Source organism: Budorcas taxicolor, chromosome 6 (assembly GCF_023091745.1).
Source record: "Budorcas taxicolor isolate Tak-1 chromosome 6, Takin1.1, whole genome shotgun sequence".
NCBI lineage: Eukaryota > Metazoa > Chordata > Mammalia > Artiodactyla > Bovidae > Budorcas > Budorcas taxicolor.
In genome coordinates, this window is record NC_068915.1 from 77,501,722 (window position 1) to 77,529,200 (window position 27,479).

General features: G+C 34.4%; 1 protein-coding gene across 1 annotated transcript in view; it reads left to right on the plus strand.

Annotated features, from left to right (window-relative positions):
* The window catches only part of ADGRL3 (adhesion G protein-coupled receptor L3), a 579,390-nt gene that overhangs the window by 79,932 nt on the left and 471,979 nt on the right, over window positions 1-27,479 (plus strand). Inside the window, exon 3 of the mRNA XM_052642093.1 lies at window positions 13,228-13,441. Coding sequence (XP_052498053.1) covers window positions 13,228-13,441 — 214 coding nt within the window. The remainder of the gene's footprint in view (window positions 1-13,227; window positions 13,442-27,479) is intronic.

Genomic DNA, 27,479 nt, shown 5'->3' on the forward strand with positions numbered 1-27,479 from the left:
TATCAGCTTACCATCATCATATGATCTTAGAGCTTATTGCAATATTTGTTTCATCAATTTCTAGACTTATTTTTCACTCTGTTCTTTTTGAATAATCTTTTGGCTAGGGCTTTTAGGATTAATTTAATTAATATTATGTTATTCTTTTAGGCTGTAATTTTCCACTATCCTATATCAGTTCAATTAAGTTGCTCAGTCGTGTCTGACTCTTTGCAACCCCATGAAGCACAGCACACCAGGCCTCCCAGTCCATCACTAACTCCCGGAGTTCAACCAAACCCATGTCCATCGAGTGAGTGATGCCATCCAACCATCTCATCCTCTGTCGTCCCCTGCTTCTCTTGCCCTCAATCTTTCCCAGCATCAGGGTCTTTTCAATGAGTCAGCTCTTTGCATTAGGTGGCCAAAGTATTGGAGCTTCAGCTTCAACATCAGTCCTTCCAATAAACACTCACGACTGGTCTCCTTTAGGATGATCTCCTTGCAGTCCAAGGGACTCACAAGAGTCTTCTCCAACACCATAATTCAAAAGTATTATCTCTTCAGTGCTCAGCTTACTTCACAGTCCAACTGTCACATCCATACATGACCACTGGAAAAACCATAGCCTTGACTAGATGGACCTTTATTGGCAAAGTAATGTCTCTGCTTTTATTAAAAAGACATGCTGTCTAGGTTGGTCATAACAGAGACAAGCGCTCTAGGTTGATCATAACTTTCCTTCCAAGGTGTAAGCGTCTTTTAATTTTATGGCTGCAATCACCATCTGCAGTGATTTTGGAGCTCAGAAAAATAAAGTCAGCCACTATTTCCACTGTTTCTCCATCTATTTGCCATGAAGTGATGGGACCGGATGCCATGATCTTAGTTTTCTGAATGTTGAGCTTTAAGCCAACTTTTTCACTCTCCTCTTTCACTTTCATCAAAAGGCTCTTTAGTTCTAATTCACTTTCTGCCATAAGAGTGGTGTCATCTGCATAACTGAGGTTATTGATATTTCTCCCGGCAATCTTGATTCCAGCTGGGCTTCCTCCAGCCCAGCATTTCTCTTGATGTACTCTGCATATAAGTTAAATTAGCAAGGTGACACTATACAGCCTTGACGTACTCCTTTTCCTATTTGGAACCAGTCTGTTGTTCCATGTCCAGTTCTAATTGTTGCTTCCTGACCTGCACACAGGTTTTTCAAGAGGCAGGTCAGGTGGTCTGGTATTCCCATCTCTTTCAGAATTTTCCACAGTTTATTGTGATCCACACAGTCAAAGGCTTTGGCATAGTCAATAAAGCAGAAATAGATGTTTTTCTGGAACTCTCTTGCTTTTTCCATGATCCAGCAGATGTTGACAATTTGATCTCTGGTTCCTCTACCTTTTCTAAAACGAGCTTGAAAACCTGGAAATTGACGGTTCACGTATTGCAGAAGCCTAGCTTGGAGAATTTTAAGCGTTACTTTACTAGCGTGTGAGATGAGTGCAGTAGTTTGAGCATTCTTTGGCATTGCCTTTCTTTGGGATTGGAATGAAAACTGACCTTTTCCAGTCCTGTGGCCACTGCTGAGTTTTCCAAATTTGCTGGCATATTGAGTGCAGCACTTTCATAGTGTCATCTTTCAGTATTTGAAATAGCTTAACTGATATTCCATCACCGCCACTAGCTTTGTTCATAGTGATGCTTCCTAAGGCCCACTTGACTTCCCATTCCAGGATGTCTGGCTCTAGATGAGTGATCACACCATCATGATTATCTGTGTTCTGACATCTTTTTTGTACAGTTCTATGTATTCTTGCCCCCTCTTCTTAATATCCTATATGATTTGGACTATATTCTGAATCTGATTTCAAGACTCTTTCTGAGTTAACTACTCTTTAGTTCTTTCTGCCATCTACTGACCCTCTTGTGAATATATCTTCTCTTTCCCACATTTGAAATAGAGTTGACAACATTATGTTTGTTTAAGGTATACAATATGTTGATTTCATACACATGTATTTTGTGAAGTGATTACCATAATAGAGTTAGTTAATACCTTCATCATCTCATATAATTGTGATTTGTTTTTTGTAATGGGAACATTTAAAGTCTACACTCAGCAAATTTCAAGTATATAATACAGTTCTGTTAATTGTACTCACCATGCTGTACATTAGATTTTCAGAATTTATCCATCTTATAAATACTAGAAATTTAAACTCTTTGAAAATATATCTCCGTTTCCTTAACTCCAGCCCCCAGAGACCACTAATCCATTCTCTGTTTCTATCAGTTTGGCATTTTAGATTCCATATATCAGTTCAGTTAAGTCACTCAGTAGTGTCTGACTCTTTGTGACCACATGGACTGCAGCAAGCAAGACTTTCCTGTCCATCACCAACTCCCATAGCTTACCCAAAATACTGTCCATTGAGTTGGTGATGCATTCCAACCATATCATCCTGTCATCCCCTTCTCCTCCTGCCTTCAGTCTTTCCCAGCATCAGGGGTTTTTCCTACCAGTCACTTCTTTACATCAGGTGGCCAAAGTATTGGAGTTTCAGCTTCAGCATCAGTCCCTCCAATGAATATTCAGTACTGATTTCCTTTAGGATTGACTGGTTTAATCTTCTTGAAGTCCAAGAGACTCAAGAGTCTTCTGCAACACCAAAGTTCAAAAGCATCAATTTTTCAGAGCTCTGCTTTCTTTAGGGTCCAACTTTTACATCCATACATGACTACTGGAAAAACCATAGCTTTGACTATATGGACCTTTGTCAGCAAAGTAATGTCTGTACTTTTTAATACACTGTCTAGGTTTGTCATAGCTTTCTTCCAATGAGGAAACATTTTTTTTTTTTTAATTTCAAGGCTGCCATCACCATCTTCAATGATTTTGGAGCCCAAGAAAATAAAGTCTCTACTGTCTCCATTGTCTCCTCATCTATTGGCCATGAAATGATGTGACCGGATGCCATGACCTTTGTTTGCTGAATGCTGAGCTTTAAGCCAGTGTTTTCACTCTTCTCTTTCACATTCATCAAGAGACTCTTTAGTTTCTCTTCATTTTCTGTCATAAGGGTGGTTTCATTTGCATATCTGAGATTATTGATATTTCTCCTGGCCATTTTCATTCCAGCTTGTACTTCATCCAGCCCAGTATTTCGAATGATGTACTCTGCATATTAGGTAAATAAGCAGGGTGACACTATACCAACTTGATGTACTCCTTGCCCAGTTTGGAACCAGACCATTGTTTATGTCCAGTCCTAACTGTTGCATCTTGACCTGCATACAGATTTTTCAGGAGGCTGGTAAGGTAGTCTGATATTCCCATCTCTTTAAGAATTTTCGACAGATTGTTGTGATCCACACAGTCAAAGACTTTGGCATAGTCAATAAAGCACAAGTAGTTGTTTTTCTGAAACCCTCTTGCTTTTTTAATGATCCAACAATGTTGGCAGTTTGATCTATGGTTCCTTTGCCCCTTCTGAATCCAGCCTGAACATCTGAAAGTTTTTGGTTCATGTACTGTTGAAGCCTAACTTGTAAATTATGAACATTACTTTGCTAGTGTGTGAGATGAGTACAGTTATGTGATAGTTTGAACATTCTTTGGCTTTGCCTTTCTTTGGGATTGAAATGAAAACTGACCTTTTCCAGTGCTGTGGCCACTGCTAAATATTCCAAATTTACTGGCAGATTGAATGCAGCACTTTCACAGCATCATGTTTTAGAATTTGAAATAGCTTAACTTGAATTCCATCACCTCCACGAGATTTGTTCGACCTCTACAGACCACTTGACTTCTCATTCCAGGATATCTGTCTCTAGGTGAGTGCTCACAGCATCATGGTTATCTTGGTCATTATGATCTTTTTTTGTCTAGTTCTTCTGTGTATCCTTAAGCTGTATTATACAGTAGTTGACTTTCTCTTGTCTGACTTTCCTTACTTAGCATAATGTCCTCAAGGTCTATCAGTTTTGCAAATGATGTGATTTCCTTTTTTCACCTGACTAAATGATATTCCATTGTGTACATATACCACATCTGCTCTTTTCATCCATCCATTATTTTGTACATTGTAATATAATTACACTGTTTCCAATTTTTGACTATTGAAAATATGCTGTAATGTACAAGAGGGTACAGGCATCTCCTGAGATCATTACTCAGGATGTTGAAAATATCTTTCTTTGCTCCTAACTTCTGCCTGGAATATTATATTCTCTTTTCTCCTATATTCGTATATTATTTCATCTTTAAAGGATATCTCATGTTTGCTTTCTTAAGAAATCTATCTTAAGCACCCAAACATGTTTATTGCTTTGTTACTTTGCATTTGTTTCCCATTTTCTTTGTATTTTGGTTTGGTTAAACTTTTCATAGGTTGTGCATTTTCTTATCAACTATAAACTTCCAGAATGGCAGGAAACACTTAGGAAGATTCTCAGTTCTTTTGCTCTGGACCATCTGTCTGTCTGCTCTCTCCTGCTATGAAGTTTTACCCATCGGATCTTGTCATTATTCTGTAACCTTTGGTTTTAGTAATCATGGATACTGTCTTTTGGCTTTGGGGATTTTGCCACACTCACATCATTAGGTCTCTCTAGATTGTTTTCCAGTTATATTCATGAGGAATGAAATTTCTAAGCTGTCATATTTCACATATCATATTATCCATATTATCTTTATATCAAGTCTATCTCTATTATCTGTATCTATGTTTATCTGTCTATTAAGAGATCAGATCTATTAATTGTGTGAGGGATTGACTCACACAATTATGAAGGCTGAGAAATCCCATGATTTGCTGGTTTGCAATCTGGCAGCCTGGGAAATGCAGTGATACAGTTCCAATCCATGCTTGGAAACCTGAAAATCAGAGGGTCATTGATATATGTCCTGGCCTGTGTCTGAGGGTCTGTGACCAATATTAGAGGGTGTAAGATACTTATTCCAGCTCATGCAGAGAGAAAATTTATACTTCTCCATTTTTGTTGTATTCAGACCCTCAACAGCCCACCTTAAATTGGTGACAGTGATTAGTCTTCAGAATCAAATGCTAAAGTCTGTTAATCTTTACTAGAGAGGCCCTAAAGATACTCTCAGAAATACTGTTTGAGCAGCTACCTGGAACATCCCTTTGCCCAGTCACATTGACACAAACAATTAACCATCACGTACAAATGTCTGTCATTTTCTTGATTTCATATGATCGCTCTGAAGGTCTTTTTGCCAGACTTTTGGAATCCCAATCTGTAGAGGACCACTGCTAGGCCTGAGACCCATGTGGATGGAGAATTTAAACAGTATCCATGTCTTATGTTTAGTAACATCCAGCAGCCGCCTTGTTGTTGTTCAGTTGCCCAGTCTTGTCCAATTCTTTGCAACCCCATTGACTGCAGCATACCAGGCCTCCCTGTCCTTCAGCATCTCTCAGAGTTTTCCCAAGTTCATGTCCTTTGCATTGGTGATGCCGTCCAGCCGTCTCAGCCTCTTACACCCTCTTCTCCTTCTATCCTCTATCTTTCCTAGCAACTGGGACTTTTCCAGTGAGTCGTCTGTTCACAGCCACCTTATAACTGATAAATATACATTTCAAATTAAATTGGCATATCTTTTAAAATCTTTTGAACTGTATATTTTTTTTTAGTAGACTCTTGTTTATCTTGAAATTATAATTTTTAGTCTTAAGAACATTTTGAACAGCCAGGTTGGTGTTTTTGACATTTAGAAAAAGACTGGGATAATTGTGATATGTAAAATTTGACACAGTTTTAGACATTTTATCCCTCATGAATATAATTGGAAGGAATGTCGAATATAATTTTATTAAATGTTGAAACTTATAACAAGTAGATATGAATTCATTTATTCAGATACTTCATACATTTTTTAGGCAACCTTCATGTGGATAATTTCACTTAAAGGTCACCAATTTGTATATGTATTTTTAAAAAGAATGATTAGTGTTACTCTCATGTTGAAGCTTGATAATTCAAAAGGATAGCTTTGCATTAATTGTTTCATGATATTAATCTCTTTAGAATACTTTAGAAATTACAGGAGTAATTTAAGAATTGTAAATGTCATGCTTTTGTTTTTAACCTCAGACCATAATTGGCTTTGGTTATTTCTTTATGATGTCAGTTTTAATTGTCACTGTTACACTTAATTAAATACTAAAGTATTTAAATGATATGTATTCTTTATTGAAGTAGACTTGTTGAAATTCAGTGTATTGGATGCTTGCTGGTAGTAGATGTCCTTTTATATAAAGTAGACGATAGGTTGATATTTCACTGCGTTTCCAATATTATTTTTGCAGCCAAACATTTCAGACTAGATCTTCAGAGCACATTTTTAAAAATTTGGATAAGTATGTTGGCATGTAAAACAACACAGAGAAACTACACGTATTTAAGAACATTATGTCATAGGCTCTGTTGAAACTTAGAATTGGAAATATTTGCTTTTTGGCAGCATTTAAGTAATGAAATAAAAGGCATTACTGATAATTTATGGTAGAAAGTAGCCCACTCCCAGATATGTTAGTATTCTTTATAATTAAATTCCTTTAAAATCATTAGCTTTGACTTATAAATGGTTTAATTTACTTCTTTCTCTTAAGGAAAGAGATCTATATATAGAGAGATTTTTTTATTTTAAAGTTTCCAAAATAACTTTTCTTTTTTTTTTCTTTTATTATCATTGGAATACAGAGGAAGAAAATTAACACCTATTAGTAATCTGTTTTGGTATCAAAAATTGATTATTTATGTATCATAAATAATATAAAAATATGTGTATGATAAATTGGATAATAAAATACAATTATATATATAGTTGTATTTTTAAAAATTAATTGCCTGAACTGTGTTTAAGCAAAGGGATGGTAATATTAGACTGTTTGTGTGGGTCATTCATAGTATTTTCTTTTATTGATTTGGTAATTCTTTAATATCGTCCAACAGTTTCAATATCCACTCTTTAAGTATTCCTTCGGACTTGATTCTACACTCTTTTATTAATAGCTCCAAAATTACTGGCTTAAAAGAATAAACATTTATTATTTTCTATGATTTCTTTAGGTTAGGTATCTGGAAGTAGCTTAGTTTGCATTTGCTGGTTCTGGTTCAGTCTCTCATGGGTTTATAGTTCTTCTTTCTGGTGGCTGAAAGGTCAGTCTCCAAGATGCCTCACTCACCTGCCTTACGAGTTCATTCTAGCTGTCAGCATAGTGTGCAGTTCCTTTTCTGGACCTCTCCTTGGGGCTGCTTCAGTGGTTTCAAGATTTGGTAACTACCTTTGTACAAAGTGAGTGGTTCAAGACAGAGGTTAAAGCTGCAGTGTCTTGTTAAGGAACTATTCTTGGAAAGCGTACACTCTCATGTCTATCAAGCTATGTTCATTTGAAGTGAATTACTACAGAGGATAAGATGGTTGGATGGCATCACCGACTCAATGGGCATGGGTTTGGGTGGACTCCGGAAGTTGGTGATGGACAGGGAGGTCTGGCATGCTGCGCCTCATGGGGTCACAGAGAGCTGGACACAACTGAGCGACTGAACTGAACTGAACCGAACTAAGTAAAGCACACATTCAGGGTAAGGACGATGAAACTGGAGAAGTAGCAAAGAATTACGAACATATTTTAAAACTGTCATATAGACCTCTTTAGTAAAATCTGTTCTGCCTCTTCTGGGTTGTTTTTATTTACTGCTTTGGTTTTAAGTACTACTTTACACTTCTCAAATTTATAAAGATCTCTTTTCTAAATCATGACCTTTTCAACTTCCTAATAGATTTTTTCATGGCACTGTACTCTAACTTGCTTCTTCCAGAAACCTGGCTGTCATCCTTGTCACCCTCACTTTTACCCTTCATGTTCAACCAATCATTAGTCATGTAATTTTTTTTTTTTGTCCCTAAACATAGATATATTATCTGTCATTACCCATTTAAAGCAACCATTTTATCTTTATTACTGCAAATATCCTTCTAATATGCATTTTCCTCTCTATGCTTAATTTTTTCTTAGTAAATTTAATTTTGTTTAATACATGGGATAATATGCTTCTCAGGTGGTGCAGGAGAGAATCTGCCTGCCAATGCAGGGGACACAAAGATGCAGGTTCAGTCCCTGGGTTGGGAAAATTCCCTGGAGAAGGAAACGGCAACCTGCTCCAATATTTCTTTTCTAGAAAACTCCATGCACAAGGAGACGGGTAGGCTATAGTTCATGGGGTCGCAAAGAGTCCGTTGCGACTGAAGTGACTGAACATGCATGTAGTCACACATACTTGATTCAGCTGTCCTGAAGCCAAGTTATAGTGGCAGGTATATTAGTCCTTTTAGTCAAAATCTTCAAGTAGATAAATAGTGCTTTTCTCTATGTTATAGATATCCAGCATCTAATCAATACACTCATCTATGTGTCTTCTGCGGCCACTGATACTCCAACTTCTGCATTTATCCTCTTCTACTCTATATGTACTCCTCAAGCTATTTTGTGTCATTACCATGGTTTTAGCCTATATTCTATTCTTGAATTCTAGACTCATGAATCCAAATGAGAATTAAACATTCCTGAGTATTATCATGACACTTAAATTCAATGTGTTTAAAGACTTCATTAATTATACTAGATTAATGCCCTCAACCAACTAACTGATCGCTTTCCTCTTAATCTGTTTAGTCTTTTACTTAGTTGCTATCTTTTGTCCTGAAATCCTGTGTTTCAAGTTCCACCCCCTTCTTTGAGTGTTCCCCTCTATAAAGCTCTAAAGTTATTCTAGCAAGGCTCTGATCCCTGTTCTTGAGTCCAGGTGGAAGCAATTAACTCTGCTGTGGTCATTAGCTTTTAGCACCCAGTTTCCAGCCTCACCAACCACCTCCCTGTGCCCCCGACCCCTGACCCCATTCTGCCCAGGCAATCTTTAGATTGGTATATTTAGTTACCCAAAACTCACCAAGAATTTAAAGTATTTTGAGTCAAATATCATCAACCCAGCATTATGATAGGAAAGCAATAAGAAGTTTCAGTAGCAGAGTGGCCAAAGTCTCAGAAAATGAAGAATCAGAGTGGTTTGTGCTGAACCCAGTGAGCAAAAACTGGGATCTAATTTTATTTTATTTTTTTGGCGGGGGGAGGGGGGGAAGCGTCTAATTTTCTTGTTGTTTAATCCCTGGTTAGGAGCACTATTAATTAAGGATATTTTTCACATAGAACTTGGGCACTTTCTGAGGTTCTGGCCATTGGTAGCAGAGAAGTTCATTTTGTCCCATGGTCAGTGGGTAGTCCCAAACTGTAGTATCCTATCAGAAGTCTACCAGGTTTCACGTTTAGTTTTTCCAATTTATTCCCTCAAAGTCTGTCTATCACATACATAATAGGTAACACTCATTACTACAGAGTAAGTCATGGTAAGAAAGTGGGATGGAGCTCAAGAATATGTCTTCTTTGCCCCATATTATTTTTCCATAGCCTCTTCACAATGCCCAGTACAATATATCCTGATTAAAAATATGGTAGATGATTTCACTGGCTAAATGCAGTAAATATACTATGAAAATACTATGACATTTTCCATGTCATGCTATCTTTCTATAGTAACCAAAGTCTCTCCATTGTTATCATGATAAGTGAATGGAAAGCAAGACAAAATGATGAAAATAAAAACTTTTCACTTAAGCATTTTATTTTTACATTTGAATTGCTTGCTGATTAAAGCATTTAGCAACATAATTAGAAGTAATTTAAGTAGCTAATCAGATAATGTTATAAAATAGTTTCCAGTGATACATTCCTTTAAACAAAGCATCCACATTTAGGAATGTAATTTATCACTGAGTTATTGATACAAATGCATTGTATGTTACATAGAAGAAAGCATCCACAAATCAACTGTGAAGCCTTGTAAAAATGTTCATATCCGTAACTTTTGAATAATTCTCATAGGGTTAAAAGAGATACATGGGAAACTGGTCCTCCACATTTTAGCTCTCTTTGCATTTTTTAGTGTCTGGTTCTATATCATATTTTGACAGTTAAAGACAGATAAAGCTATATCTGTGTGTGTGCTTGCTTTAGTAAAATTGACTGATGAGTTTAATCAGTCAAATTGTCCACTTAGACAAATGCTTTGACTGTATGATTTGCTTATTTGCTTTTCTTTATTAAATTAATTTGTTTTAAACAATTTGATTTAATTGGTTAGGTTAACAAAACATAGCAAGATCAACTCAATGTTTGGAAACAGTTTCGATGTGATTTTTTAAATAGTTATACCAAAGTTAAGAAAAAAATTATCTCGTAGCAAATGCTCAAGAGTTTACTGTAAAACATTCTGAAAAATTCAGATTTCAAGAACGTTTTGTAAATAAACAAGCAAAACATTTCTATTATTTTATTTTAACTGATCAAAGTTATGAAACTAGATTCCAAAATTGGAGCATTTTTATTGTTCAGTGATTTTATTAATTAAAATACTATATACATTAATGAAAATGTCTTTTTCCTTGAAAGAATCTCAGTATTAAAAAGAACTTCAGGTTTAAAAATAGGTATCTAATTTCTAAATTATATATATATTTATATTTTATAATACAAACCATAGAAATGCACTTTTTAGAAATTCAGTGTCTGTTGTGAGACTACCCTGTCAAATATTGACTCAAAATCAAACTTTAAAAATAATGTTACCTCCAATCTCTATGTTCATTCTCTTTGATCAGTGCTGTGGCTGTGCTAGATTTGTGTGTGTGTGTTTGTTTGTGTGTATCTGTCTCTCTGTGTTTAAAGGTGACGGAGGATGAAATAAGAAAGATGCTGAGTGAAAAGAATGGAATTAACTGTACAGTGTGGCTTGAGTGACTTACTTACTTGGAAGTTATGCATGGGGTCTTTGGGGGTGCTTATGGGTTTTCCAAAGTAGTATTGAGATAAAAACTAATGTCAGTCTCAATTTAGAAATGAGTTATGGTTTCATAAAACAAATCAGTATTTTCTCTAAGTTTCAAGTGAAAATGTTTATAGTAATAAAATCTCATTTCTCCATTACAATTCTTTTTACACTTTCTTGTTTCTCTCCTCTCTTCTTTGCTTTTCAGGTTTCATACTTAATGTAAAAGCCATAAGAAAAGTTGAATGTATTTCTTTAAATACATTTTTATGTATGTACACACTGAGTTAATCAACCATCAATTAAAATGTAATGGTATCATGTGTTTATCTCTATAATTAATTCTCTTATGTGAATATCAACTTAGTAATTGGTTGGTAAACACTTAATTTTGGAATTTCAGTCATGTGCTTTTAAAAGAAGACTTGACTTATTCCAATTAAACATTTGACTCTCTTGCAATAATGTACTGATTATGTTCACAGTCTTGGATTATGAAACTGTTAAATCTGAAATGAAAAGATAGATGGTTTGCTGTATGAAAATGAAATATATATGCACAGCAAATATCTGAAACCAAACAGCAAATGAAAAAACACAAAGGACAAAATTTCAATTTTCTTGCTATGCAAAAAAGCTTTGCAATAACAAACTGTAAATGTGAGAAAGCAGTTCACAAATGAAATATATGTAGAGGATTAATAAACATATGACAATATATTTCATTGTATAAATAAAATAGTGAAAATTAAAATAAGGATGATTGTTATATCATTATTTGTCTATCACTGGCAAAATATAAAACAGTTCGTAATCCGTAGTTTTAAAGACTGAAATGACTTAGCAGTAGCAGCAGCACTTTTAAAGAAGAAAGTACTGCTGATAGAAGTGTGCATTTATATTAAGCTTTTTGGACATTTAGTTGATATTTGGCAAACTTCATATATATTTACCCCCCCATAAATTTTATTTATAGACCTATACCATAAAATATATTTAGATAATTATATTTTTTCTAAAATATCATAGCCAAGTACACAGGTTTGTACTTCTTTACAATATTATGATACAAAAACACTGGGACAATTCTAAGTACCTTTTAACATAAGACCAGTTAAATAACATTTTATGTGTATATGTATATGCAATGCAGGTGTTAAAAATGTGAGATTCAACTTGAAATGAAAAGATTTCCACCATATATTGTTAAATTAATAAGTAAAATAAATCAGTGTATCAAGCAATATGTATAGTGTGATACTACCTGACTGAAAGTTACTTAAGTAAAATTAAAAAAGGGAAGGGAAGAAAAATACAGTTTTTTTTCTGTAGACAATTTTTATAGAAAGGTCACCACATTGTTAACTAGTTACCTCCTGACACTGAAAGATAGATACAGCAAGGGACCTGAAGGAATTGTAATTTGTCTCCTTACAAATCTCTATCTTCTAAAAGAACATTGACTCTTTCTATCATTAACTGAAAAAGTATACTGATTTATTTTCATTATTTCTTAAAATAATAAAATAATTTAAAAATTGAAATAGATTGCCTTTTTAAGTAAGTATATATAAGCTCAAGAACAGTACTTTTTTGGAGAGGGATAATGGTTTCTGTCGAAAAATGAAACAGGTACAGTATTCCTGAGATTAATTTGAGACTCTTGTTTTACAAATTGGATGCTATTTCTGTATAGTCTTTAACTCATCTACCAGCCAGTGCTTTAGAAAATCCAGAGTGCTTTGTTTCCATTTATAAGGGGGAAAAACAAACAAACAAACTGTAAGACTAGGTTTTTAAGAAATAATTGTTATAGTTAGATTTTTAAAATTTAATTTTATTTTTTAACATCAAAAACATTTTTTATTGCAGTATAGCTGATTAACAATGTTGTGATGAAACAACACATCACATGAAGTTCTTAACGTTCATGTTTCACATGAACAGTGAAGGGACTAATCCATACATATTCATGTATCCTTTTATCCCAAATCCCTTTCCCATCCAGGCTGACACATAACATTGAGCAGAGTTCCATGTGCTGTACAACAGGTTCTTGTTGGTTATCCATTTTAAATATAGCAATGTGTACATTTGCTTCCCAGAGTCCTTAACTGTGCCTTCCACTGGCAGTCATTTTCTAAGTCTGTGAGTCTCTGTTTTGCAAGTAAGTTCACTTGTATAATTAGATTTTTTAAAATCCTGTCAAGTTACTGAAGTGAAATGCTCCATTTTTAGTTAAATTTGTGAATAGAAATTGCTTTATTCTTTTGTGTTAGTAGACCAAAAACACATATTTTTCTTCTGTATGTAACAAAGATGTTTTATTTTTCTTCCTCCTTTTGGTAGCTTTCAGCCGTGCCCCCATTCCAATGGCTGTGGTTCGCAGAGAGCTCTCCTGTGAGAGCTACCCCATTGAGCTCCGCTGTCCAGGAACAGATGTCATCATGATTGAAAGTGCCAACTATGGGAGGACTGATGACAAAATTTGTGACTCTGACCCTGCTCAGATGGAGAATATACGATGCTATCTGCCTGATGCCTATAAGATTATGTCTCAAAGGTATGATATTTCTAATATTCTTTCTGCATTTAGTATAGACAGTCAACATGCATCTGTGTGGCATATTAAGCATAGGTAAGAACATAAAATCCTGTACTTTAGAATACTTTACAGTGCTTTTTCAATATCAAACTGTTCCCCATATCACTAAAATGCTAGTGCCAGAAATTGCAAATGGCATTGGAAAATATTAAAATGTATTAGATTATTTATTTTTTCATATGTTCTCTTCTGCATTCTCTAGACCTAGATTCATTAGTTGAGAAATCAACTTAATTTTTCAGTTTTCAAAAACAGAATTATGTAATTTTCTCCAGAAATTACAGAAAAAAATATGTTACTGCTAACAATACTTTTCCATCAGTGTGGGAAAAGCAAACAAAATTTAGATTCATGGGCAATTTTATTAAAAAATATATAGTAAAGACTGTTTATTAATGATTATTTGACCTTGGAAAGCAATTTTAAAAGTTTTCCTTAGATATCTAGTATATGAATTAATTTATTTAATACATTTAAACTATCTGAAGTATTACAATATTAAAATAAATATTAATTAAAGTATCATGCAATATCATTGGATAAGTAAAAGAAAATCTTCAATTCTAAAGAGACTGGTTAATTCAAATTTATAGTTTAGAAAGTTTATATTAGAAGTTCTTAACGTTGTTATTCAGTTATTCAGTCGTATCTAATTCTTTGTGACTCCATGGACTGTAGGCTTCCCTGTCCTTCACTGTCTTCCTGAGTATGCCCAAACTCATGTCCATTGAGTTGATGATGCCATCCAACCATCTCATTCTCTGTTGCCCCCTTCTCCTCCTGCCCTCAATCTCTCCCAGGATCAGAGCATTTTCCAGTGAGTTGGCTCTTCACAACAGGTGGTTAAATATTTCTTAAAAAATTAGTTAAATACTAAATATCATTCATATATTTGCTCACTGTTATCATTTATCAGAAATCAGTAACAAAGTGATTCATCTTTGACAAGCCTTTATACTGTCTGACTGCTTACTCACAAAGTAATTTTTTAAAACTTAATAAATGATTTAGTGAATTTGTTTTTAATTAGAATTTCTATTCAGGCATTTCTTTCTTTTGTTTAAGGATTTCTTAAAATATGGAGGAAGTCATACCATATGTAAAAATAAATTCAATTAAAACTACAAAAACCGTGATTTTCAGGATTATCTTTCCTGTGCTTATGAAAGATTTCCTTATTTTTAACCTTCTTGATACTTAAAATTCAGGTATATAAGTCTATATTTTTATAAATTACTGTTGTGTAAATTATTCAGAGAAATTATAACATGCCAGGATTTTGATGATAGAGCATCTGGGGTATAATGGAAGGATAGTTAGTGGTCTCTGGGCAAATCTGAGGGCTCTTATTTGTCTGTTTCTAAAATGCTGGCTTATGGTAAGGTGAATGTTAATGGGAAATAAGATTTTAAAATTAGGAATTCCATTTGATACAAGTTTCGTGATTAGAAAGCTAATCATTTTGTTGCATATAGGTGTTAATATCATCTTTCAAGAACAGTTTTTCCACAAGTAGTATGGAATTGGCACCATGACTAAATTGTTATTTTATTTGTTTTGGTTAGAAAACCAAACAGGATTTTTCAGAATCCTTTTTGGGAGTGGGTTGAGGAGGAATTTCTGCTTTTTGGTGATTACATTTTCATTTAAAATGTAGAGAAGCATTAACTTCTCTAGCTCTTTGATCTCTGTATGATTTTTCACAAAAAATTGTCTTAATCCTTTCATTGATATTATTAATGGCTCCCAAAATAATCCCTTAATCTTATAATTATTACAAAAAATATCATTACAATGGATTTTCTGGAGCTACTGAATTAGATGAGATGCATCTGTAAAGTGACAAATCTGCAGAGGAAGATTGCTTTAAGCACCCTAAGTAAATCATTTACAGAATCCCTGCAGGGGGGCTCTCAAATAAGAATTGTCAGTTAACTGTAATAGCTGCAGTTAATTCTCCATGGAGGCAAGATTCTTGCTTGTATTTGAACTATTAAATGTGCTACATTTACACCTGTCCAAAATAAATGGAGAGAAGATATCTGGTTCCATTTTGTAAGCTCCCAAGATATGGGATGATCACGTCTACTTAAGCTGCCTCATAATGAACTCTCACTGTCATGCCAATGCTAGCATGTTAAATAATGCTCATAATTACTAAGTAGCATATTAATTATGATGTTGACAGTTTAAATAATATGTTTGAATTAAAACCATAATAGAAAACATCTTTTTAAAAGGTATTTTAGATTAATTATTGTGTTTTGTTTTATTTAAACTTCTAGAAGGACATTTTATCAGTCTACAATTTTTAAGCATGTCTCTAATGGGTGAAATATTACTGAAGTCAAAAAATTATATATGTATCTTTGCAAAACCTTGTTTAAAAAGCCTTCATGACTTCAACCTCATAAATTAGACAGATGTCACAGACAAGGACAGGCATGACATGTTATTTCTGTGGTTGTTTGAATACACATTCAATGAATGCATAAATAAATTGTATGCTAATGTGTACATTTGGTGTGAAAAATTGGGGACTTGAATCAAAAAGGGTATGACACATGATTTCTACATTTTTTTTCCCCAGTAGAACTATAGAATCTGCTCTGGAGAGTTCAGTTTCCTTACTGCCTTTCAGATTAAGCCTGCTGTTCTCAAATCCAAGTGTGTTTTCATACCATTCTTCCCCCAATTTCTCTGAGTATTTTGTGCTTTTTTTTTTTTTTTCATTATATTGCTAGAAGACTTGTTAAAATGTCAGAACACATTTACTTTCCCTTCTCATAACTTCTCATGCTGCCCCTCACCTATTATCATCTACATCCATTTGTTTTGCATCTAAATAATAGATGCGTATTACCATATTTTAGATCATTTCCTTGTCTAAAGTAAACAGTAGGCTTCTAGTGTGCAGACTTGCCCTTGATTTTACCTAAAAGTAAATTTTGAATGTAGTAATCATATATATGTATATATTTCAAGTCAAGTCAAATACATATATCTTAAATCAAATATATGTATTAATGAAGAAATACATATGCTGTCCAATTTTGTCATGCCAATTAAAAGCTTTCTTAAATTTATTATCTGATTCACTTTTGTGTATTTTCATTTTATGTTTATACAGTTGAGTTTAAAATATAATATATATAACTTTAGAATCTACATGAACATGACGGCAACTAATAACTGCAGGACTTTTACATTTTGAATGCAGCTGTTATCACCATCTATTAATGGAAATACTTGTATTTTTTAATTCTACCAGTATCTAAAAGTTCATGATATGAAGTTCATTGTGAGAGTTACTCTGGAGTTTGGTGGATAAATACATCAGTCATGAATCTCATTCATAAAACTATATATTTTTGTTCAATAAAAACTAAATTGCTATATCATTTGTTCAGTAATTTATTCTTATCTCATTTACATTAATTGAAGAGTTCAAACAAGAAGTTCTCTTTTACCTACATGGTATTAGGGAGCATGCAGCTGAAGTGGCAGAGAAGGCAACGGCACCCCACTCCAGTACTCCTGCCTGGAAAATCCCATGGACAGAGGAGCCTGGAAGGCTGCAGTCCATGGGGTCACTGAGGGTCGGATACGACTGAGCGACTTCACTTTCACTTTTCACTTTCATGCATTGGAGAAGGAAATGGCAACCCACTCCAGTGTTCTTGCCTGGAGAATCCCAGGGACGGGGGAGCCTGGTGGGCTGCCGTCCATGGGGTCACACAGAGTCGGACACGACTGAAGCAACTTAGCAGCAGCAGCAGCAGCAGCTGAAGTGGAAGTGCTAGACTGGTCTTTGAAGGATTGCAACATTAGTGGAACTGGAAGAGACCAAAGCGATGTTAGATATAGAAGTGGATGAATACTGAAAAAGAACATGGGGTGCAGCTTCTATTCAATAACCATCCACTCATCCTTTTCTGTCAGGACTTCATATGATTATTGATGTCTGATGTGCACAACTTAATCTCTCTAGTTCCTCTTCCCAATGTGCCTGAGGCCAGCATCTCACCACCAACCATTCCTGTGGATTCAACACTTACGCTCTAAGGAAGCCTTGACGATTTGCCAATAAACTAGCTTGGATGCTATTCCCTTATTAATAAAACTACTAGTGTCCATCTTATAAACTAAACACAAATTCCATGTAAATGTGGGAAGTTTGAAAATCATATTTTATGACATCCTCAGCTAACTTTTGACAAGTATTTTAAGTATCTGATATAATAGCCTTATGTTACATACAACTGACCATAATGTTAAAGTTGAAAATGAAATTTGAGTAAACATATGTATATGAATGGGCTTCCCTGTGGCTCAGCTAGTAAAGAATCCTACTGCACTGGGGGAGACCTGGGTTCAGGAGAATTGGGTTCAATCCCTGGGTTGGGAAGATCCCCTGGAGAAGGGAATGGCTACCCACTGCAGTATTCTGGCCTGGAGAATTCCATGGACTAGTCCATGAGGTCACAAAGAGTCAGATACGACTGAGCAACTTTCACAGGATGTATATGAATATGTATATGAGGGATTCCCTCATAGCTTAGTTGGTAAAGAGTACACCTGCAATGCAGGAGATCCCAGTTCAATTCCTGGGTCAGGAAGATCCACTGGAGAAGGGATAGGCTACCCACTCCAGTATTCTTGGACTTCCCTTGTAGCTCAGCTGGTAAAGAATCCACCTGCAGTGTTGGAGACCTGGGTTTGACCCTGGGTTGGGAAGATCCCCTGGAGAAGGGAAAGGCTACCCACTTCAGTATTCTGGCCTGGAGAATTCCATGGATTGTATAATCCATGGGGTCGCAAAGAGTCTACAGGACTGAGTGACTTCCAATTTCAATATGTGTATGAAATACTGTAATTTATTGCAGTATAACATACATACTGCTAATTGCACACTGCTGTTGTTCAGTTGCTAAGTCGTGTTGGACTCTTTGTGACCTCGTGGACTGCAGCACACAAGGCTTCCCTGTCCTTCACTATCTCCCGGAGTTTCCTTAAACTCATATCCATTGGTGATGCCATCCATCAATCTCACCCTTTACTGCCCCCTTTTCCTCATGCCCTCAATCTTTCCTAGCATCAGAGTCTTTTCCAATGAGTCGTCACTTTGCATCAGGTGTTGAAAATATTGGAGTTTCAGCTTCAGCAGCAACCCTTCCAATGAATATTCAGGGTTGATTTCCTTAGTGTTCTCTGGTTTGATCTCCTTGCTCCAAGGGAGTCTTGAGAATCTTTTCCAGCAACAAAATTTGAAAGCATCAATTTTTCGCCACATAGCCTTCTATATGGTCCAATTCTCACATCTGTACATGACTGCTAGAAAAAACATGGTTTTGACTAGACATATCTTTGTCACCAAAGTGATGTCTCTGTTTTTAATATGCTGTCTAGGTTGGTCATAGCTTTTCTTCCAAGGAGCAAGCATCTTTTAATTTCATGGCTGCAGTCACCGTCTGCAGTGATTTTGAAGCCCAAGAAAATGAAATCTGCCACTATTTCCATTTTTGCTCCATCTATTTGCCTTGCAGTGATGGGACCGGATGCTGCTGTCTTAGTTTTTTTAATGTTGAGCTCAAGCCAGCTTTTTCACTCTTCTCTTTCACCTTCATCAAGAGGCTCTTTAGTTCCTCATTAGTTTCTGGCATTACGTTGGTATCATCTGCATATATGAGGTTTTTAATATTTCTCCTAACAGTCTTGATCCTAGATTGTGATTCATCCAACCCGACATTTCACATGATGTACTCTACATATAAGTTAAATAAACAGGGTGACGGTATACAACATTAATATACTCCTTTCCGATTTGGAGCCAGTTCATTATTCCATGTCTGGTTCTAACTGTTGCTTCTTGACCTGCATACAGTTTTCTCAGGAGGCAGGTAAGCTGATTGGTATTCCCATCTTTTTAAGAATTTTCCAATTCATTGTTATCCACCCAGTCAGAGGTATTAAGATAGTCAATGAGGCAGAAGTGGATTTTTTTTTTTTTTTAATTTTATTGCCTTTTCTGTGATCCAGCGGATGTTGGCAATTTGATCTCTGGTTCCTCTGCCTTTTCTAAATCCAGCTTGAACATCTGGAAATCCCCAGGTTCACATACTGTTGAAGCCTATCTTGAAGGTTTTGAGTGCTACCTTGCTAACACGTGAAATGAGTGCCATTCTACAGTAGTTTGAACATTCTTTGGCATTGCTTTCTTTGGGATTGGAATGAAAACTGACCTTTTCCAGTCCTGTGAACACTGCTGACTTTTCCAAATTTGCTGCAATAGTGAGTGCAACACTTTAAGCACATCATCTTTTAGGATTTGAAATAGCTCAGCTAGAATTCTATGACCTTCACTAGCTTTGTTCATAGTAATGCTTCCTAAGACCCACTTGTTTTACCCTCCAGGATGTCTGCCTCTAGGCGAGTGACCACACCACTGTGGTTATCTGGGTCATTAAGACCTTTTTTGTATAGTACTTCTGTGTATTCTTGCCACCTCTTCTTAATCTCATAAGTGTACATCTTAGTGAATTTTTACAAACCAAGCTCATCTAACAGCAACCAAGTGAAGACAGAATATTAAATATATCTCAGATATCCCACCTTGTGCTCTGTACCAGCCATATTCCCCCCAACCAAGAATTGCTGCTACTGTGTTGTCTATTACCTTAAATTAGTTTTATTCAATTTAAATTCAAATAAATTGATTCATACAGTATATGATTTTTGGTGTCTATCTTCTCTCACTCAGTGTGTTCGTTTAAAAATACAACTTTATTGAAGCATTTTTATATACTGTGTAATTCACTCATTTTGCATTCATGATAACTTTTTTCTGGTATGTTATCAAGAGGTGCAATCATTTCCATAAATAAGTTTTAGGATGTGTACATCACCACAGTAAGATTATTCATGCTCTTGTTAATCTCCATCTCCTTCTCTACCCTGTATTGTTTCTACTGTATCTTGTCTTTATGTCTATCCTTAATGCATTCTTTTTTATAGCTAAAATCTGAATATTTGAAGTCCAGTTAGATTTAGTGGGTGTTTCAATGGGGATATTATCAAAGAAATTTTAGCAGTTATTTCTGGAGGCATGGACATAAATATGTTTATTACCTTTTGAATTATCTTGGAATCAAATATCATGAATCTAGACATTTAAAAAGTACCCTCTTTAGAGTTTTCTATCAAGAAGAGATGTTAAATGTACAAAGTAGTAATTTTTTTCTAATTAAATAAATGATTTAGGTTTTACTTTTAACCTGCCAGCACCATTTTAGCAATATTACATTTCCACATGTCATAGTCACATCAGGAACATGCCAAAAACAAACAAAAAAAAAACCAAGGGGTGGGAGAAAGAAAATCGTTTCTCACTTTTCTGAAAAAGTTCTGTTTCAGTTTATATCAGTACCACTGCAGGGGATTTTACAGTGTACAAAAATGGCTTTGTTTTTGTTGCAGTCAATCCTAGTGGCGTTAAGAACTCTTTCAATAGCAGTAAAGGAGGAAATGCCAGTGACAGTTTGTGTGTGTACATAGCCGAATATATTCTGCATATTATAGACATGAATTTTTCAGTTTGAGTATTCTCCTTTGCTCCCTTGACAGATTCATTGCATTATGTCCTGTATTTCTCTTGAAAATTATAACAGATCAAAAACAATTCCACATTTTCAGGAATTTTTTCATTGAATACATATTTTAATGCAATAAAAAGAACAAAAGAATATAAGGATATAAATGGTAATATATAACCTTTTGCTGTAGTATGAACAGTAATGTTCGTATGTATGCTTATTAAGGAAACACAAAGAAAAAAAAGAAGAGTGAAGGAAATGAAGAAAGGAAGAAAAGTCCCATTCCCAAAGCCCAAATGTAGAGACTATGGAAAAACTGAAAAGTTTATATCTGAAAGGCATTTATCTCTTCTCTTATATTTTGTCCCATTTTGATTCTGAGAATACCTATTTGATAATACTCTGCTAAAATGCTTCCTATTCCTCCTCACTAGTCATCTGATTTTGGATGAAATTATATTATATATGTGAAATTTGAAATTTAAAAATTAGTAAATTATTCAAGTGTTTCAGGAAAGATTAGGGGAAAAGTTAAAGGGGGTTGTGTTGGCTGTCTCTTATAGGCCTTGGGGAGTGTTAACCCCTTGTGCAGCCATTCTCTAACACTGTTCATGGAAACTTGTAATCTTTGGGTTCTTTCTTGACATTCCACAAGATCAAAACTATTTTCATAAAAATTCTGACATAATATTTGCCATTTTTGTTGTATTTACTGCGGGCACTGATGGTGCAAAAGCAGTGGTAGGTAACATTAGCAGGGATCAAGGCACTAGCAACAATGTACTTTTGAAAATTTCTCGGTAATTTAATTTCTAATATGGTAAATATTGATAGATGTAACTCATATAAACTGATAGTTTGGGAATCTTAATTATTTTAAGAGTTAAGAAGGTCATGAGTCCAAAACTTAGAAAAATTGATGATTTTCCAAAGATTTTTTTTTTCATTTCTAATAATTGGGTGAAATTAGTGATTTATGTTATGTTTTAATTATTCTTACATTGCATAATACTCATTCTATTTGTTTTAAAATCATGTAGACATTTTCTATAAGTGAATTATTTTTGAAGAGATTAATATCTCTGTGTTATACATTACCCCCTGCTAATATAAAATCAAATGAGAATTAGACTCATGTCTAAAACTTACTAATGTAATTTTCTGTTCAGATACTCATAACTTTCATAAAATTATAAAACCTGCTAAAAATACAAATAAAGTGATTAAAACAATAGAAAGTTAGAATAGCTATTTTTTTGAATAAAATTACTACACAGGTTAGCAGTATGATTTTGTGGGAATGACGAGATAGCCCTGTTACGATATTATCCTAAACACAAATATTTTAGAGAAACTAAATTTATGTAAGTATGTATAGTGGAAAATATTTTTCATTTTTGTGTATTGTTGATATCAGTTTTCTATTTTAAAAAGAGTCAGCCTTGTAAAGACAAAATTGAAGAATGTTTGGGCAACTGTTCCCTGGCACTCTTTATATTTTCTGACTTCTTTTTAATTGTTTTAATTCATGCTAATTCCAGTGCCTGAAGCCATCAGCAAATGCACTGGGAAATATGCTAAACAAAATAAACCTAATAGCTACCTCAAAATAGAGATAGAGTGAGAATGATAGATTTACCTAGGATTTGTTCTGTTTCACATTTGATTTATAAAATATAAGAATCACTTTTTTTCATTAATAGTGAAAGATCATCATAATTGTTTTCCCACTTCTAGATTTTTTAGAAATTTTACACCCTGTGGTCACTATGTAGAACTTGACATCTTATGTAAAATGTTTAGAAGATACTAACAAGAGAAGAAGGATAAGGATTTTCTGAAAATTAGAGAACATAAGATAAAAACACTGAAGCTATTATCTTGAGTATAATTTCAATTGAAATGGAAAACAACTAACAGTTATGAGCATAAATTTTGTTACTGATTAATGCAATGTAACTGGACTCTGAAGGAAAATAAGTTATAGTGATATGTAGCAGATATTCCAAATAAATACCTCAGTTTCTCTTATTAAAGTGATTTTAAAAGTTGCTAAGGATATTGTGGGAGTGGCTTTCAGAGTATATTTACTGTCTTTCATTATTCATTTTACTGATGAGAAGGCTGAGTTGTACAGAGTTAAGAAATTTATCTGAAATTAATTACTGTATGATTGTGCAAACATACCTGCTCTCTTTGGGGACAAAGCCTATGATTTTTTTTTTGCTGTGCTCATTTGTCTTCTTCTAAGACACTAAGAGTACCTTTTTATCTTTGTAAATTAATGTGTAGTTGATTTAAACAATTAGTTTAGTTTCAACTATATAGCAAAGTAATTCAGTTATACAGATATATATATAAAAATATATATTTCTGATGGTTTTTCTACTATAGGTTATCATATGATATTGAATATTGTTCCCTGTGTCATACAGGAAATCTTTATTGCTTATCTATTTATACATAGTAGGTTATATTAATATATGTTAATCCTATACACCTAATTCACCCCACTCTTCCTTTTGTTACTGTAAGTTTGACTTCTATTTCTCTGAGTCTGTTTCTGTTTTGGATATAGATTCATCTGTGGGACTTTCCCAGCAGTCCAGCAGTTAAGAGCTCATGCCTCCGAAGCAGGGGGTGCAGGTTTGATACCTGATTAAAGAACTAAGATTCTATAGGCCATATGGTATGGACAAAAAAAAAAAAAGATTTGTTTGTATTATTTTTTAGATTCCACGTATAAGTGATACAATATTTTGTCTTTGACTAACTTCCCTCAGTATGATAATCTCTAGTTCATCCGTATCAATTTTAAAAGGATTATTTCATTCTTTTTATAGCTGAAAAATGTTCACATCTTCTTTCACCCACTCATCTGCTGATAGACACTTAGGTTGGCTCTTGACCCTTATAAATACTGCTGCTGTGAACATTGGGTTAAAGTATCCTTTTAAATTAGAGGGTTTTTTTTTTCTTTTTTCCTGGATGTATGCCCATGATTGGGAACACTGAGTCATATGGTAGCTCTATTTTTTTATTTTAAGAAACCTCTATACTGTTTTCCATAGTGGCTGCACCAATTTGCATTCCTACCAATAGAATAGGAGAGTTATTATTTGTAAACTTCTTGATCTGTTCTGACTGGTTTGAGTTGATACCTCAGTGTGGTTTTGATTTGCATTTCTTTGGTAATTAGTGATACACTAAGAATAACTTCCATCATAAGGAAAGGTCTTTTTACTTTTTTAGTATATCAGAAAAAACAAGTGAAATATTCAAATCTGTCCACATTTCATATAATTCAATCTATTGTTCAAGCAAGAGAAGGGTTTTAATGAAACCAACCTTACAAAATTGATCAATATAGCCATTTAGTTTCATCTTTGGAAAAATATCCTTTCTTTCCTTCTTGGTTTTACCTTTTGCTGGAGTATTAATGTCTAGAATATTATGTGTGTGAATAAATAGAAAGCACATTTAGTTGTTATTGATAATAATACCTGGACATGTGTATGGGTGCTTTTTATTTGCTATATATTCTAGCAGTGATTTGTACCTTTCATTAACTCATATATTCTTCTCAATAACACTAGGAAATACATTTTATTATTATTTCCATTATACAAATAGATAATTAAAGCACATAGAAATTAACTTATGTTAGAATTTATTTTAACCCCATGAAGTGCCTTAGTTGAGAAATTTGAGGTTTTGTTTACTATAGGAAGAATGATAAAGTGTTAAGATTAGTTAAGAACAGTACTCCTGATTGTGTTCGTGATGGTGAGTAAAGAAACTCATTATCTCTCATGGAAACACTCAACCAAATATTGGGTTGGTTTAGCTCAAGTTTTATTAATATTCAATTATAGCCACAAATTTTTATCATTGAAGTTTTTGATAGAAAAATTTATTTTTTGTGAATCTGATACTCTCCAGCCTCTCAACCCCTTGTTTATTTGAATCAATTATATTTATAGAATGTTTAATACAATGTTATATATTGTGTAATTTGAGCTGGTGGCTCACAGGTTAAAGTATCTGCTATATCTTGTATTGATAAATACATGCATTGATAGAACAAATCTGATTGAATTACTAAATATTACAGCTATAACCATATATCAAGCATTATTTATTGAGAACTTCATATTAGCCAGACAGTATTCTAAGCACATTACATGAGCTAACATATTTAATTCTTCTCTCACTTATATAAAATGGGTACTATTATCATTCTTCCTTTACTTATCTGGGAACTAAAGCATAGAGAGTTTAATTAGCATCCCAAAGTTATATAGTTTAATGTCAAAGTTGCAGGGTTTTTTTGTTTCGTTTTTTTTTTTTTTTTTTAATTTTAAAATCTTTAATTCTTACATGCGTTCCCAAACATGAACCCCCCTCCCACCTCCCTTCCCATAACATCCCTCTGGGTCATCACCATGCACCAGCCCCAAGCATGCTGTATCCTGCGTCAGACATAGACTGGCGATTCGATTCTTACATGATAGTATACGTGTTAGAATGCCATTCTCCCAAATCATCCCACCCTCTCCCTCTCCCTCTGAGTCCCAAAGTCCGTTATACACATCTGTGTCTTTTTTGCTGTCTTGCATACAGGGTGTCATTGCCATCTTTCTAAATTCCATATATATGTGTTAGTATACTGTATTGGTGTTTTTCTTTCTGGCTTACTTCACTCTGTATAATCGGCTCCAGTTTCATCCATCTCATCAGAACTGATTCAAATGAATTCTTTTTAATGGCTGAGTAATACTCCATTGTGTATATGTACCACAGCTTTCTTATCCATTCATCTGCTGATGGACATCTAGGTTGTTTCCATGTCCTGGCTATTATAAACAGTGCTGCGATGAACATTGGGGTACATGTGTCTCTTTCAATTCTGGTTTCCTTGGTGTGTATGCCCAGCAGTGTTAACATAATAAATCCAGCTTCAAACTCATGATAGCTACTATAATCTATTGTCTGATGTGCTCTGTCTAAAATATGTACTATTATTAATAAAAGGCCTTAACCAGGAAAGAAGTATGAACCAGTCACTGTTCCTGAAAAGAAATCAAACACACACATATGTGTGCATGCTCACCCCCCAAACATATATATACCATTAGTGCTTAGCTGTCATCAGTTCAGTTCAGTTCAGTCGATCAATCGTGTCCAACTCTTTGCGACCCCATGAATTGGAGCACGCCAGGCCTCCCTGTCCATCACCAACTCCTGGAGTCTACCCAAATTCATGTCCATCAAGTCAGTGATGCCATCCAGCCATCTTATCCTCTGTCGTCCCCTTCTCCGCTTGCCCCCAGTCCCTCCCAGCATCAGGGTCTTTTCCAGTGATTCAGCTCTTTGCATGAGGTGGCCAAAATATTGGAGTTTCAGCTTCAGCATCAGTCCTTCCAATGAACACCCAGGACTGGTCTCCTTTAGGATGGACTGGACTGGTTGGATGTCCTTGCAGTCCAAGAGACTCTCAAGAGTCTTCTCCAACACCACAGTTCAAAAGCATCAGTTCTTTGTCACTCAGCTTTCTTCACAGTCCAGCTCTCATATCCATACATGACCACTGGAAAAACCATAGCCTTGACTAGACAGACCTTTGTTGGCAAAGTAATGTCTCTGCGTTTTAATATGCTATCTAGGTTGGTCATAACTTGAGACATGGCATGAAGTTTATTAAATTATATGATATTCATTTTCTCCCTAAGGATAAGTTTTCAGAAAAAAATCACTCAACTGTGAAATATTTTTTCTTAAAAAATAATGAAATCAGATTTTGTTATTCTTCTTAACATTTTAGAATTTATAGGGAAACAATTATGCATAGAAATACTTCAGTAAAGATGAACTTATAGGTAATAATGGGGAATAATATACCAGTTTCTGTATGTGTATGGAAATAAATGGAAATAGATATCAGTTGATGGGCAGACTTTAGCAAAGTGAGGCTCATGAATTTGAAACTAAATATATCCCATGGGAATTTGAAATACTTATAAATGAGAAAATGTATCATGTCAATCTTTTTAAAATCAAACTTGAGTAACAGAATATATTAAAATTTCTAATGTTTTATGTAATGAGATTTTAGGTAGCATAAATCTCTATAAGGCTTTTGATAACAGTTAGAAAACAAAGTGGGTCTTTATTTATGCCACTCTATGGTAAGTTTGTTTTATTTGTGGTCAGTTTATTCTGATTTTCTATTTTATTTTGCATATTCTGCCACATCATGCTGAAAACATATTGGTAATTTTGCCTCCATGAATAATATGTTAGACACAAGCTTAAACTGATTTATTTTCTCTTCATTAACAAGTCATTCTGTGTAATACATTTTGAATTTCTCATTATGTTATGTGATTAATTTATAAAAATGG